Below are 15,317 nucleotides of genomic sequence, written 5' to 3'. Positions count from 1 at the left end.
CCTGGGCCCTGACACTCACCCCCGCACCACTTGTGGAACCGGCCACATCTTCTGCCCGGTCACCATTAGCCTGTGGTTCACGCAGGCCACTGGACCTCACCAAATAGAGCTCCTCCCACCTCCTTCCCTGTAGCCCCTCCCTCCCAGTCCAGCTTGCTGCTGGCTCATGACTGGCAGGACCGATTCACCTTCAAAACCAGCAATTCTCCAGGCTGACTAGGCCCTCGCTGCAGAGCTCAGTGACCATAGCTAAATCTATAGATACGCGTTTATGAATTCAATGCGTCATCTGACAACATCAAAACAACACATCTTCTCCTACCGATGCCAGAGAACTAGCCACCAACTTCCCTCTGTAACTCTTTCTCCAGCCTAAACAAGCTCACATCCAAACAGCAAGAAATTCAGGATGCCTGGGAGCTACTCCCATGCAGTGGGCGCGCATCCTTCCTTTCCCTGTTCTTAGATTTCAAGAAGCATTTTACTACCTTGCTCTATCTATCCGCTAGAGACGAACATGCAACAAAGAAGAGAACAATTAGTAAATGCAACATGGGATCCTGGATTAGATCCTAGAACAATAAAAAGACATTATGGGAAAACTGGCCAAATCTTAATAAAGTCTAGAGTTTAGTAAACAGGAATGCACCACTATCGATTTGTTTTAAAGTTTTGACAAATAAGGCAGGGTTAGGTTTAATGGTGAGGGAAATTGAGTATAAAGGGTATGCAAAAATTGTACTATCTTTGCAACTTTTCTGTAAATCTAAACTTACTCGAAAGTAAAAACTAATCTAAGAAAAAGAATAATTAGCCAGTGCGCTCTGAGTTTCCATTCAGATTTCTGATCTTTGAGGTAACTGTTTATGTGGTCAACTAGGAGCTTCTGCCAGGACTCATGTCTTCAGCACATAGTGAAAAGCTAGCTGAGGTTACATCCCTGTAGACACACAAGATCATCAGAGCACAGCTTTGCTGCAGGACCTGGGGACTTCCCAGAGGCGGCCACATCTCCACGCTGAGGTGGAGGGGGGAGGTGGGGAGGGGGGAGGCGGGAAGGGGGGCAGGGAGAAGGGGTGGCGGGGCAGGCGTTATCCAGATTGGTACCTCCACCCCAGCACCAAAGCTGCCCCCAACTTACTTTCCAAACACAGGCTCCAGAGTACAAGGAATGTAGTTATCCTGGTCACTCACTGATTTCTTCCCTATGGAGATCTTGATGTAAGGATCACACTGAAGGAAGAGACAGAAAGACTTCAGTGAATTCACTTTCCCAGCACATCTCTAAGGCCTCTTCAGTCCTCTGCCTCCCGATGGGGTTAGGAGGCCAGCCATCAAGAAGCTGCCATCCTGCCATCATGCCAGGCCAAGGGCCCCGTCCTGTGCACCGCCACACCGGTTGGCCCTGACATGGACTTCTAGTCACGGACCGGCAGTGGCAATGGGGTACCTGAGTCCTCCACACTCCCAAACCACTGCCCCATTGGGAGACGGTGGGTGAGGGCAAGGCTCATATCCTCAGAAACACAACGGCTGGTATTACACATGTGACTGAGCTAGCTGGGGTCCTCTCTGTGACCTCTGCTTCAACAGATCGAAGGGAAAGAGATGGCCAGACTTGATCAGCCCAGCCCAGCCAGCCTGGCCTTCCCCATGCCTCCTGCAAGCACTAGCTCCCGGGAGCAGCTGCGGCCACAGAATGCCCAGGGTCAGAGGTGGCATAAAGAAAGCTTGAAGTGTATGAACTGAACACTGGCCACGGTCACATCTTGGAGGCCGCTGGTGGTGCCTGGGCTGGAGATGGCTCTATTCTGTCTGCGCTTTGACTTCCCAGCAGGGCAAGGGCAGCTGTGACTTCTCACCTTGAAAGGCAGGGCTCCAGGGATAGGACACCAGACCTCCACCCACAGCCTCAAGGACATACGCTAGGCCTGCACCCATCTAAGGGGATGAGAGAGCACCTCCGAACTCCAATCATCCCTGCCTGGTCCACTTCTTTCCTCTTTCTCTCTTCCCAAGTTTTCTCTACCCCTCCCCCACCACCTCCCCAGAGCTCCAGACTCCTTCCTGACCGCCCTCAGGCCCAGGAGCAGAGCGAGGGGATGAGATACTTGCCTCAGACACAACATTTGAGTGAGTGCCAAAAACACTCAGTAATCAAGATAAACACATTTTGATGCAATATTCAAAAAGCTAAAATCAATGCCAACAGGCCATGATGAACAAAATACTAAATTTTAAATAAAGACAGGATCGGTATTACTGATTTTTCCTTTTGCCTCAGGCTCCACCCTGGCTAGGCACTGCACAGTTACTGAGCCCTTTCTCTCCTCCCCATACCCCCACCACCTGAAGCCCCACAGACTCCAATCCCAGCCACACCTTCCACGTGGCCTCCTCCTGTGCCTCAGCCTCGTGCTGAACAGACACTAAGCATTCTTCTAACAAACTCTTGCCGAGTTTTTTGGCCCGTGCTAAAATACTTTCTTCTTCCTCCCAGCCTATCAAAACCCCATTGATCCTTAAGAATCCTATTCCTTCCATGAAGCCTTCCTCATTATTCCCAAGTCTTATGCTGCCTGGCCTTTTCGGACCTCCTGGAGCACTTGGCCCTCGACAGAACTCCATCCCGTCACCTCTCAGCGCTGTGTGTGCTCGGCTGGTTTCCACAGCTTACTGTGAACTCCCCAGGACAGAGTTGTTTCAAGATTCCGCAGTCCATTTGTACCCCTGCCTGCCGTTCGGGAAGAGGTGAGAGTCCCAGGAATGTTACCTTCCCATTGGGGTCCTTGGGCTGCAGGCCGAATGCTTGGATGATGTAGATGCGGACCAGGCACTCCTGAGGCCCCTGGGCAGCCAGCTGGTGGAACTGTCTTGGGGGCATGGGAATGGCAGGGTCCTCTGGGAGGGGATAGATTTTGAAGAGGCCCTGAAAAGAATGAGGGGCCAACTCATTCATCATCACTGTCACCAACATAAACACCATCATGACCATTAATTACCCTCATCTCTGTCAGAGTTGTCTCACCAGGGACCACCAAGCCCACCGCCATCCCTAAAGGGATGCATCAACAGCATCAACCGTGTCAACAGCATCAACAGCATCACCCGCACTGTGACCACCTGTCACCTACACAGTCACCAACATCAACACCACAGTCATTACTGTAGTTACTACGGTATTGCTGCTCCTGCCCCCTTCACTTACTTCACAGTCTTAGGCCTCCCAGTTTGGGACAAGTCCTCAAGGACTTACCTTGAACTCCCCAATTACAGATGGGTCTTCGGTCTCCTCCTGAGTCTTGCCCCGGTAGAGCTTGAAGGTGTTACAAAAGTCAGACAGGCCCTCGAAGGCTTCCACATTCTCCAGTTGTGTGTCATAGACCTGCCACATGTGGGGACAAGAGGAGGAGACAAAGGAAAGAGAAAAAAGAGGGTCAGCAAAGAAAGAGGAAACATGACAGTATTCAAGTGAAGAAGCATGAGAAGGCACGGAGAAGAAAATGAAGGAAAAAGGCCATTTGCAAATTCAGGAAGCAAAGGCAGGCAGGAGAGGTGAAGGTCAGAGGCCAAGAACAAAGAGGGCAGAGAAGGAAAGCACAAAGGCAGAGGTTAAAGAATGCAAATAGTGGAGAGTAAAGAGAGAAAGGTGAGGGACAGAAGTGACAGGAGAAGGGAGGAAGAGGGGAAGGCTCTGTTCAGCACCACTAGGGAACAGTTTTCTGTTTAATCCAATGTTCTAGGTATCTAGGAGTCATCATGTACATAGAGTGGTGTGTTTTTTTAAGAGAATAAAATCAAACAAATAAATGAAAAGCTAACTTGAATGTTATCTGAAGATCGCAACAGAACTCTAGAAAGTTTACAGGTCTGCATTTTAAGCCACAAAGGCTCACTGTCCAGGATGCCCGGATGGCAGTGGTACCAGATACCTGGCCAAGGATGACTTTTGAACACTACTTTAAATTTGTGAACCTGATTTATCGATTTCATTCCCCTTGAATTCCCACTCACTTTTACATGCTAGTGTTTTGGAATTGCTTAGGTTTAAATGAAGCAAGAGTTTCCTATTATAGATGATTAAATGTACCTAACAGTTAAGGCTATTAAAAACTTAATATACAGGGGTGCCTGGGTGGCTTAAGCGATTAAGCATCCGACTCTTGATTTCAGCTCAGGTCGTGATCTTGCAGTCATTGAGATCAAGCCCCGCGCAGGACTCCGTGCTGAATGCGGAGCCTGCTTGGGATTCTCGCTCTCCCTTTCTCTCTCTCTGCCCCTCCCCTGCTCGCTCTCAAAATAAATATACAAATATTCAAAACAGAAAACCTTAACATACATGCTAAGTTGGTTATACCTGAAACTGATAGACAAGACACTTCAGGTAAATTCCTTTCTCATATTGCTGAGTTTTATTTCTCATTTAGGCCTGGACCGAGTTCTGTTCCTTCCAAGAAATCTTTAATGATGCAAGTGGAGGCGGATTCATTGTTAAAAATTAGTCATATGAGTAAATATAAAGTAAATATTATTATCGCCTTACGTTTTGATTCTCAAAAATAACAACCAGTTATTTGGTTAATATTTGACATGTGTCGTTTTGAGTGTGCTCTTGACCCATTTACATAGTTTATTTCTTTCAAAGGACAGTTCTTTAATTTGTCGATTCTACCATATCCTCTGTTCCAGTTCCTTATTTCTGCTTTTATTTTTATTATTTTGTTCTTCCTACTATTCTCAGGGTGTTTTTTTTTTTCTTTCTGTTCTTTGTAACTTGATCGGTTGAAGCTTTCTTTACTTGGCTCCCTCTGTCCTGATAAGGAAAATGCTTAATGCTATGAAATTGCCTCTGCTCACTACTGCCTTGGCATTTATCCATTTGTTTTGATTATAACATTATCATATTCATTTTCTTGGCATGCCATAATTACAGTTTTCTTTTTATTATTTGATCCAAGAGCTAGATGGTTTTTTTTCATTCTTTTGTTTTAATTAAGCTTTTAAGGCTATAAATTTCCTCTGAATGCTGCTTTAGCTATAACCAGCAAGTTCTAATAGGTAGCATTTTATCATCATTTCCTAGATAATCTGCCAGGGTGGGTTTATATTTTCTCTTCTACCAAGAACTGTTAAAACAGAGGTGTGTGTGTGTGTGTGTGTGTGTGTGTGTGTGTGTGTGTGTTTTAATTGTCTAGATAGAAGAGAACTTTTGGGCTTTTGATTTTGTTATTATAAAATTCTCATTTGGGGCACCTTGGTGGCTCATGAGGTGTCCAACTCTTGGTTTTGGCTCAGGTCATGATCTCACGGTTCATGAGTTTGAACCCCACATTGGGCTCTGCACTGACAGCACAGAGCCTGCTTGGGATTCTCTCTGTCTCTCTCTCTTTCTCTCTCTCTCTCTCTCTCTCTCTCTGCCCCTCCCCCGCTTGTTCTGTCTCTCCCTCAAAATAAATACATAAACTTAAAAAAAATAAGTTCTCATTTTGTGGCATTATAATCAAAAACATTGTCAGTGGTACGCCACTTTTTGAACTTTATTAAAGTTTTCTTCATGGCCTGTTACACGGTCAATCTTTGTAACTGTGCCAAAGGCATAGTCCCTATTTTCAGGCTACGGGGTTCAATCAGGTGAACGACTAGGCCGGTTCTCTATATCCTCTTATGTTTGGGCCCCCTTGACCTGACATGAACCAAGAGGAGAGAAAAATAAATCTCTCCCTACCTACTATTTCTTCCTTTGTCTCCTGTAACTTCTGTTTTGTAAATATTGATATTGTGTTATTTAGCACATACGCATTTTCATAGCTGTCACCTCTTGCAATGGCGCCATTTAATGTTATTCTTTGTCTCGTTCATTTGGGGGACCTGAATCTGCTCTCATCTAATAGTAAAACTGTGACTTCTGCTTTTTTTTCATTTGCATTTGCCAGGCACACATTTTCACAATCTTTTATTTTCAACCTTCATGAATCTCTTGAGATCGGATTTAAATTTTGTAATTAATGATTGATATGATATGCACTGATATGATAGATATGTTTGATCTGGGTTTATATTTATATTTATGTAGTCATATAATATGTTTATGTTACATTTCCCAATTTCATCAATTTTTTAAAAATCTTTGCCTGCATGGTCTAGTGTGTGTGTGTGTGTGTGTGTGTGTGTGTGTGTGTGTGTGTTTCTGACATCTAGGATGGGCTGCGCTTATATTCTAATATTATTATAGATTTACATATACTAGTAATTCTCTAAGTATTTATGTCTTTAGGGGCAGTATTTATGAGTTCCCTACTATAGCAATAGTAAAATAATGGAATTTTATCTCCCTCCCCCTCCCTCTCCCTCACTCAGATTCAGGCAGTATTGTCTTCCTTAGTATTTACTCTGTACTATTTGCTTATAATTTGCTTATGCTCCTGTTATTTTATTTGCCAGTTTTAAATACAATCTGTCAACTCTATTTATTCTACAACATGACAATCCATGTCCTTACTCTGTATGCCATCATCTCTCCTCCTTCTGTGCCTAAGTTTTGTCAGTTTTGTCACTTCCATAACTTCACCATACATATTTATATTCTGTCCTGTTACCCTAATACTGCCATTTATTTTCAGTATAGGTCAAAGGTAAAATATGATCACAACCTGTCCCTTCGTTCTGGCTTTCCCCATTATCTCCCAACAGAGTTCATTCCCTAGAATTTCCTCAAGATGGGGGCATGAGACCCATATCCCCAGTTTCTGAATATGCCACTTGGGTGTCTGTAGCCGTTGTGCCTGAAGTGCAGCTTGGCTGAATGTAAATCCTGGGCCACCCTTTCTTTCCTTGATGATTTTACACATGGTGTTTTACTGTCATTGACTATTAAATGTTGTTGTGGAGAAACTGAAGCCACCTTGATTTATTTCCTACTTTAAAATGACTTAATTTAAAGTCATTTAAAGAGAGAAAAGAAGAGAAAAAGGTATGACTACCACAAAAATTCTTTATCTCCAAAGTCCAATAACATATACCAGGATACATCTCAGGGTTGACCGATCTGGGTTGATTTTTCCTGACACACAGTGGACCTTAAGAGTATGTATATTCAGGTATTCCTTCACTCCAGTGACATTCTATACACTCTTAAGTGTCTTTTGTTTTAGTTCACTGTTTTGGTTGTCTTTCTCCGAGACTCCAATTATGCAAGTGTTGGATCTCTTTTCCCTGACTTCTATATCTGTTATTTTCTCTTTATTGTTTTATAGTTCTGTTTTTTATTTCCATATCCTTTTGCTGACTTCCATCATTTTTGTCCTCTGCCCCTTCCTGTGTGCCTATGCCCCTTCCAAACTGCTGTGTTCTCCTTTCCTGAATCCTACCAGTTCACATATCAGGTCTCCTCCTCGCACCATCCCTTGAGTTCTTTCATCTCTGCTTTGGATTCTGACTGTCCTACTTCTGAAAAGTTCACAGCAAAATATTTCATTTCATCTGCTCCCTGGAAAAATTTGCCGGGTGGGTATATACCCTCTTCTCTAAGTTTTGATTTGTATTTTCTCTTTTTCATAGTATTTTTTAATTAATGCCCTGAGAGTTCTTTTATTATTACTCATCATGAAAGGTGTTGGATTTTTCTAGCCTGATTATTTCTTTTGCTCCTCTCAAAGAGGCAGACTGCTTCCCGCAAATATGGCTCATCTGTGTGATTCTTGGGTTGCTCCAACTTCTCTGCTTCTCTGAACCAGACCAGGTCTAAGGAGCATTTATCTTCAGCCTGAACCTTACTCCAAAGTTCCCATATCCATTACTGCGAACAAAGGGGGTTAACTTTTATATTCCATAGTGAAATCTCTGCTTCAGGAACTATATTTTTTAACTACTTATTATGAAAGTTTTTAAGGACACACAAAAGTAAAGATAACAGATAATAAGCACCCATGTGCCTATAACCTGTCTTAATTAATTCTCAACATTCTTTTATTGGGAAGGATGGGGCTTTCTGAGACCTGCTACCACTATGACCTTTCATCGTTTTCTCTTCATCTACTGCCTACTGGCTTCTACCCAATCTTGGTTGCCTTTGGACAGCCCTTACATGTATTTTGGAGTCTGCGGGTTTTATTTGTTTCCAACTTTTACTGAAAATGGAGTTTGTGGGTTTGAATGATTTCCAGAAGAAAAGGGGGAAAATGCTGACTTATGCAGCCATGTTCATACTGGAAGTCTCAATAAAATACTTTTTAAATTTCCAAGTGGTTGGTCTTTTTGCTTAAACTTTTGTTATTAACTTCTCATTTTATTGCATTTTAATCTGTCTTGTATGATTTCTGCTTTTGGTAATTTATTGCTAAACTAATATGTGATCAGGTTTTGTAAATATTCTCTGAGCATTAGGAAAAAAGTATTCTCTATTTTTTTATTATTTTTCATTCCTTATTTTAAAGCTAGTTTTTATGTAGCTTAAAAAATATTTTACCTTGTTATTCAGACCTCTTATTTACTTATTTATTTACTTGTTGCTTCATCTGCCTGGGAGAGAGATGCATTAAAATTCCCACTGCAACTTTAATTTCTCTCATTTCATATATATATTCCTACCATTTTTGCTTTAAATATGTCTAAGCTCTACTGTCCTGTACATAAATGTTTGGGTGTTTTCTCACTAAGATGTGTATTTTTTATTTATATAAAACACCCATTTTGTTTCCTTTGCTTTTTACTTTAAATTCTGTTTCTCTTTTATCTGCACTTACCTTATTTTGTTTGTCATAACATTTATTTTTTAGCCAATCTAAGTTGTACTGTTTTAGACATACCTCCTAAGGACAGTCTAATGAGTTTTGAATTTGATATAGTCTGAAAGTCCTTATCGCTTAATAGAGGAGTTTAATCCATTTTCATTTATTAGGAAAACAAATATGTTTTATTCTTTTTCTGTTGTGTTTTTCTACGATTTCTGGTTTTTGTGCTTTCTTGTTTGTATCTTTTGTTTTCTATCTTTTGCTACTGAGATTATGGGTTGTATTTTCCCCCATGCTAGTAATTTCTAAAATATGGGTTTTTTTTTTTCTCTACCCATTGTGTTCTCCATTCTCTCCAGAATGCTACAGGCTATTTTTCAAAAACTCATGGTGGTGGTGGTGGTGGTGGTGGTGGTGGTGGTGGTGGTAGTGGTGGTGGTTTTTTCTATTTACTTATCCTTAAAGGACAAGTTTTCCTTCCAGGTCTGGTTCCAACCATCCCCCCCACCCCACCCGAAACAGGTTGAATGCCTATTGTTTTGGATGGTCCATGTTCACTTGGACACTGTCAGAGATCTCCTCGGAGAGGTCAGGCTGGAGGGCTGAGTGCCAATTCTATGTCCAGCATCTGAGGGAGCAGCAAAGGGGCCAGGGCCATGGGCCACACTGGCAGGAGTCCTCATTCTTGGTTTCTCTCATTTTCTGGCAAGGCCACAGTACCACATGCCAGACCCAATGTGCCGGACCTTCTTCCTGGTACACAAATAGTTCAGTCTCTTTGCCCAACCTCACACACCCAACTGCAAGTCAACGAAGAATTTGCTGCCTCAGGAAGACTATGTCTTCAGAGCCACTGCCACTGCCTGAGGCTTCATCTCTGCACATCCAGGCTTCCCGGCACCATTCACTCAGAGGCCCCCAATCTATCAGAGACAATTCTTGCCACCTTGTGGAATCATCCTCCAGAGTGGCCACCAAAGGCTTTTAGCCAGCAGAACTACCTGGAAGCCCAGACCACCCACCACTCGAACTGGCCTCAAATCCTGTTCATCTGGTCCCCTTCCGGGTGCTCCTCAGGGCACCTCCCTGCATCTAACAGTCCTTGCATACCTTCTCTAAGGAGGCTTGCCAGACAGAGCATAGCAAAATACAGAACACCCACTCAAATTTGAATTTCAAATAAATAACAAATAATTTTGTTAGATAAGTATGTCTCATGTAATATTTGAGGCATAAGACATATTTATCTAACCATTATACAAGATACTTACAATAAATTATTATTCATTATTTTTCTGCAATTCAGGTGTAACTGAGCATCCTGAATTTATTTGGCAACCCTCTCCAGGACCCTCTACAATTCCTTTGGGGTGTAACTTTGAGTCACCTCTGGTTATCTTTTTTGAAAGCAGTCTACTTTTAAAAAGCATAATTGTATTTGTGGAATTTCCTCAAAATACCAGAATTTGACTGACTCATCCCTGGCTGTTTTTGTTTGGTTGGATTGTTTTGGGGGCTTTTCTTTGCTTTTTTTTTTTCACAGAAATGAAGTTTACCATATTTTTATATTTGCTAAGCAATTTCTGTTCCAATTGTAGGGGTGAAGGAATCAGAGCTCCATTCTCAAGCTGACTTTCCTCTTATTTTAATACAATTTTTTTATTATAGAAATGTTCAAATAACTTTAAAAAACAGAATAGTATAACAAATCCCTAAGTATCCATCCTCAAGTTTTAACAATTTTAAATATTTTGCAATTTCAACAATTTTTAATATTTTGAAAATCTACCGGAGGGCCACTCACATCATCTATCTTCCCCTTTCTTTTCCTTTCCTTCCTTTCCTTCCTTCCTCTCTTTCTTTTTTTTTTTTTTTTTTTTTCTTTAGCATTGTAAAACAAATCCCAGGCCAGGCATGATTTCATCCATAAATACTTCAGTATTTTTCAACATTCTTCCAAAAGTACTTTCTTCATTGTTCCAGCCCACACTGACTTCTTGCTCTAAATCAGGGGGTGACCTCTGTCACCTCAATTAGCTCATCAGGATTCATTAGCCCTCATGCACCAAATGAGGAGATCCTTTGGATACATGTGTTCAAAGGAGGTGACACACATGCATATGTATTGTCTTCCTGTGCCCCTCCCCCCCTCCACTGCGTATGCCCAGGGGCTGTTAGACTGAAGAGCACACTGTGGAAAGGCCTCACCTTTAGAGTATCAAAGCCCTTCTCCAAGTACTGGCCACACTTTTCCCTCTCCCCTGTGGAGGCAAAGAATTTGCTCCACCAGTCGATGAACTCCTCCTCCTGAGTGGGGAGAAAGAAAGAGATCACTTCAGACACAGAACTTGCCAAGCATGGTCCTTCTGGACCAGACACCTAGCAAGGCTGATGGGCTGGTGTGCACTTCCAAGCTCTCCTGCTGGGTTGAGTTCAGGGGAGCAGAGAGCCGCAACTCCCCACCTCTCCGGGGACAGACTGCACAGATCAGACCACAGCACCTGCGCGGCATTCAGAGGCAGAGGCTCCAGCCCTGCTCTGCCCCCCATTCACTGTGTAATTCTGTTAAGCTCCCCGGCCTCCCTTCTCCTCTCTGTGATGTGGACGTTATCATCACGGTGCCCCCTCCATTCCAGGGACAGACCGAGGCTGAAATCAGAAGGTACATACAGTAACTCTTTGGAGGAAAATGTCAACAATGTGTCATTTATGAATAAAATGACCCAGGGATGTAGACCCAGGGAAAACTCAGACCTCAAAGAGTTGTCCTGCCTCCCCAACCCCAGAAAAAGAAAAAGCATCGGAAATCAGAACTTAGCCCTCCCAAGGTCAAATCAAGACAGAGTCCCTAAAAGCCAACAAATGCTTACTAAGTACCTATTATTCAAATGGAACACTATCTAAAAGAAAAGAAGTTTGTGACAACCCACTCTCTGCCCTGTCCTTCTCTGCTTACTCATATTTGTAGGAAAAGATGGACAGGTCTGTTGTGGCACACACTGGTCTCCTCACCTGCACATGGTGGGTCTACAGGTCCTCTCAGCTCTGTGTCTAGAATGCTCCTCCAGCCGTGTCCTACCTGTGTGTCCTATCACCCAGGGAGTCAGCAAGCTTCCTGAAGCTGGGATGGTCACTCTTCCTCAGGTCTCTCTCCAAACCCTGCCTGGAGCTGGGCGCTCAGTCTGTGCCCGTCAATACCATTAAAACTCACCCAGTTCAGTGGGCAGGGCCAAGGATGAGGTGTTAGGAGAGCGTATCTGGAGCTTGCTTTTCCTCCTCTGTATGAGGGAATATGCTAAATCTCCCAAAAGTCTGCTCTGATTCTATAAAGTCAACTGAATGTCTATCACTGAGTTTCTGGAAATGGCCGTGGCTCCCCTTAATGCTCAGTCCTTTGAGTTCTGGCTTATTAAGGGTGAGAACAGGCTGGAACCAGGCCAAGGGTACCTGAACAGGCACCATGGGGAGAGGATAGGATGAAGTTCTCAAAGTCTCCACCCATCCTGACAGTGTGGCCCTAATACCACTGTGTGGCCAAAATGTGATCCCCAGACACACAGAACAGAGAGTAGGTATCAGAGCAAGGCTGAGTCTACAGAGTCACTGTTAGACCCACTTACCAGGAGGGGCTTCTGCAGCCAGGAGAGAGGAAAAGCCATTCAGATGGGTTAAGGTACAGTGTAGCAGAGCTTTCTGGCTTGTAACCACTCTAGAAAAAGCCAGCATAGAACAAGGCCAACCCTAGCCCTGATATTTTAAGTTCAATTTAAAGAAAGATATGCCATGGGTGAATAAACATATGCAGACATATATATCAAGCTCATAACACAGAAAAATATATTTATACAGACATGCCCAAGAGACATGTATATACTGCAATGAACATACACCCCCACAAAAATACACACACTAACACACAGGCATATATATGTGCATACAGGTAGAAAGAGTTAGACTGGAAGTCAGTTTAGCTGTCTGATTCCTCCTAAGTCTTTATTTTCTTCCCCAGCACGGATACTTAAAGATTTGAGTGTATGATTCAGGGTCAGAGTCAGGCACAAATAGGCAACCGACCAGTGTGTTCTGTACAATGAAATAACAGAAGCACTAACAGAAGGACAGTAGTTGTGGGAAAGTTGTTACATTTCCCGCGGTCTTGAAAAACCAAGTAAATTAAAAAAAAAAAAAATAGTATGGAGACAGAGAATCTGAACAATACCATTAACAATGTCAATTAAGAAGACAACATTATGGGATCTAAAAATAGAAAATATACCTTCTTTTCCGGCACCACTGGAGCACTTAGAAAAAATTAAAAGCCACAAGCAAAGCTCAATAAAGTCTCTTTGACCATAATGCATAAAACTGAAAACTAATGAGAAATTTAAGAATTAAAAATCTGAACCTTTTAAAAATTTAGAGCCACACTCTTACAACCTTCCTGGGTCAAAGAGAAAACCAAACCTAAAATCATAGATACTTAGAAAATACCAATAGTGAGAGGGTTATGCCCCCAAATTTGTGGATTATAGCTAAGTCTGTCTCAAATTCAGTCTCAAATGCTCTTGCATTTATAGAAAGAGAATGAAAATAACTCATCTGATAGCTCAAGAAATTAGAAAATGAAAAATAGGAAGACCAAAATTTGAAAATGATAGGTAGAAATTAATATATTAAAAAAGGACAATATTATAATTTATAATTAAATCTCAGAGCAAACTTTCAAAAGGCCAATAAAATAAACATTTATCAAATCTAATGTTTAGAAGTAGGTACACCATTAGGAATGAGAAAGATCAAATAAAATGATATTATGGGGAGAATGAAAATATTAAAAGATTTACCATAACCAGTGACAAAATGAAAAATGCAGATGAAGCAGAAAATCTTCTAGAAGAATATAAATTCCTGAAATTGATTCAAAAGTAATAGAATACATGAAGAGATCAGTAACTCTAAAAGCTCTCAAAGAACTACCCTAAAAGAGATATCAGGTCAAGTTGGTTCCTTTGGGATAAAGTTCTATCAGTCTTCCAAAGAATAAATCAGGGACACCTGGGTGGCTCAAGTCAGTTAAGTGTCAGACTTCAGCTCAGGTCATGATCTCAAGGTTCATAAGTTTGAGCCCCACGTGAGGCTCTGTGCTGACAGCTCAGAGCCTGGAGCCTGCTTCGGATTCTGTGTCTCCCTCTTTCTCTGCCCCTCCCCCTGCCCCGCACTCTATCTGTCTCTCTATCTCTCTCTCTCAAAAATAAATAAACATTAAAAAAATGTTTTTTAAACAAAGAATAAATCATGGTTTACACACACACACACACACACACACACACACACACACACACACATTAATCCCATTCCTGAACAGTCATTAAGATATTAATAGATTACAGGATGTGAGGGCGATCTGGCTGCAACACCTGTCACCCCACTGATCACCAGGGTTGATTCGGCTGATCTGGCTGGCTAGGCGGGTGTCCCCTTCCTCCCTCACTGCTCTATGTGTGTCCCTCCTGAAGCTGTGCGCTCCGCTCGGTCGAAGATGACAACCTTCCCTGATAGAGGAGGACCGTTCTTCGATCAAGGGTATACGAGTTGCTGTGCTCCCCTGCTAGAACCTCCAAACAAGCTCTCAAGATAATAATAGATCACAGCAGTAGATCTGCCATGGTCAAGCTGGATTATTCCAGGATGCAGGAGTGGTTCAATGTCACTGAATAACAAGGAGAGAAAACCCACAGGATCATCTATAACAGAAATTCGCAAACTATTGCCCACTCACCAGCCACCTGCTTTTGTAATTTAAATACTGTCTGTGGTCGCTTTTTAGTTACAACAGCTGAGTTGAGTAGTTGAGACAGACACCTTAAGTCCCCTAAACCTAAAATATTTACTCAATGGGTCTTTAGGAAAAAGTTTGCCAATCCCTGATCTATAACGTGCAAATATGAAATGGGGAGAAAGGAATGAGAAAACTTTTCAGTTATTCCTAAAGGAAACTCTCAGTTCATTCACCCTCATTCACTCGTTTTCATTCAATTAAGAAGAAAAGGAAGCTTTCTATCTTAAAGCAATGGCCAAAAATAGTGCCAGAAATTCTCCCTTCTGGGCTTCTGTAAATAGGGCTGCCTCTGCCGATAATTCTCATTGATGTGGGTGTAAAAAATCACTTGAGGGGCACCTGGGCGGCTCAGTCAGTTAAGTGTCCGACTTCAGCTCAGGTCGTGATCTTGCGATTCATGAGTTCAAGCCCCACGTTGGGCTCTGCACTGACAGCTTGGAGCTTAGAGCCTGCTTCAGATTCTGTGTCTCCCCCGTCTCTCTCTCCTTCCCCTGCTTGTGCTTCTCTCCCTCCCTCCTTCTCTCTGTCTCTGTCTCTCTCTCTCTCAAAGATAAATAAAACATTTAAAAATTTTTTTAAAAAGTTGAAAATCAGGGTGGTTTGGGAACCAGGAACTTGGGAGCCAGACTAGCAGAGTTCAAATCCTGCCATCCCTACCTGTGTGACCTTGGATAACTACTTAACCTCTTTGTGCCTTAATAATCTATAAAATGAACAAATAATAGTACCAATTTGGTAGAGTTATGGCA

The 15,317-nt window shown here is 42.4% G+C and overlaps 1 protein-coding gene across 24 annotated transcripts in view; it reads right to left on the bottom strand.

Annotated features, from left to right (window-relative positions):
* DYSF (dysferlin) overlaps positions 1–15,317 on the bottom strand; it is a 224,963-nt gene that overhangs the window by 23,580 nt on the left and 186,066 nt on the right. For all 24 annotated transcript variants that reach the window (XR_008289401.1, XM_053200742.1, XM_053200746.1 and 21 more), the window contains 4 exons: positions 10,938–11,036; positions 3,257–3,385; positions 2,774–2,929; positions 1,142–1,233 (listed from right to left, as the gene is read on the bottom strand). Coding sequence is in view for 23 of the 24 variants with exons in the window: in XM_053200742.1 (XP_053056717.1) it covers positions 1,142–1,233; positions 2,774–2,929; positions 3,257–3,385; positions 10,938–11,036 (476 nt within the window). In the remaining variant the exon portion in view is untranslated. The remainder of the gene's footprint in view (positions 1–1,141; positions 1,234–2,773; positions 2,930–3,256; positions 3,386–10,937; positions 11,037–15,317) is intronic.

The sequence above is a fragment of the Acinonyx jubatus genome, chromosome A3 (assembly GCF_027475565.1).
Source record: "Acinonyx jubatus isolate Ajub_Pintada_27869175 chromosome A3, VMU_Ajub_asm_v1.0, whole genome shotgun sequence".
NCBI classification, from domain to species: Eukaryota; Metazoa; Chordata; class Mammalia; order Carnivora; family Felidae; genus Acinonyx; species Acinonyx jubatus.
Note: the sequence above shows the minus strand (reverse complement) of the source record. Positions and strands in the feature narration are given on the sequence as shown.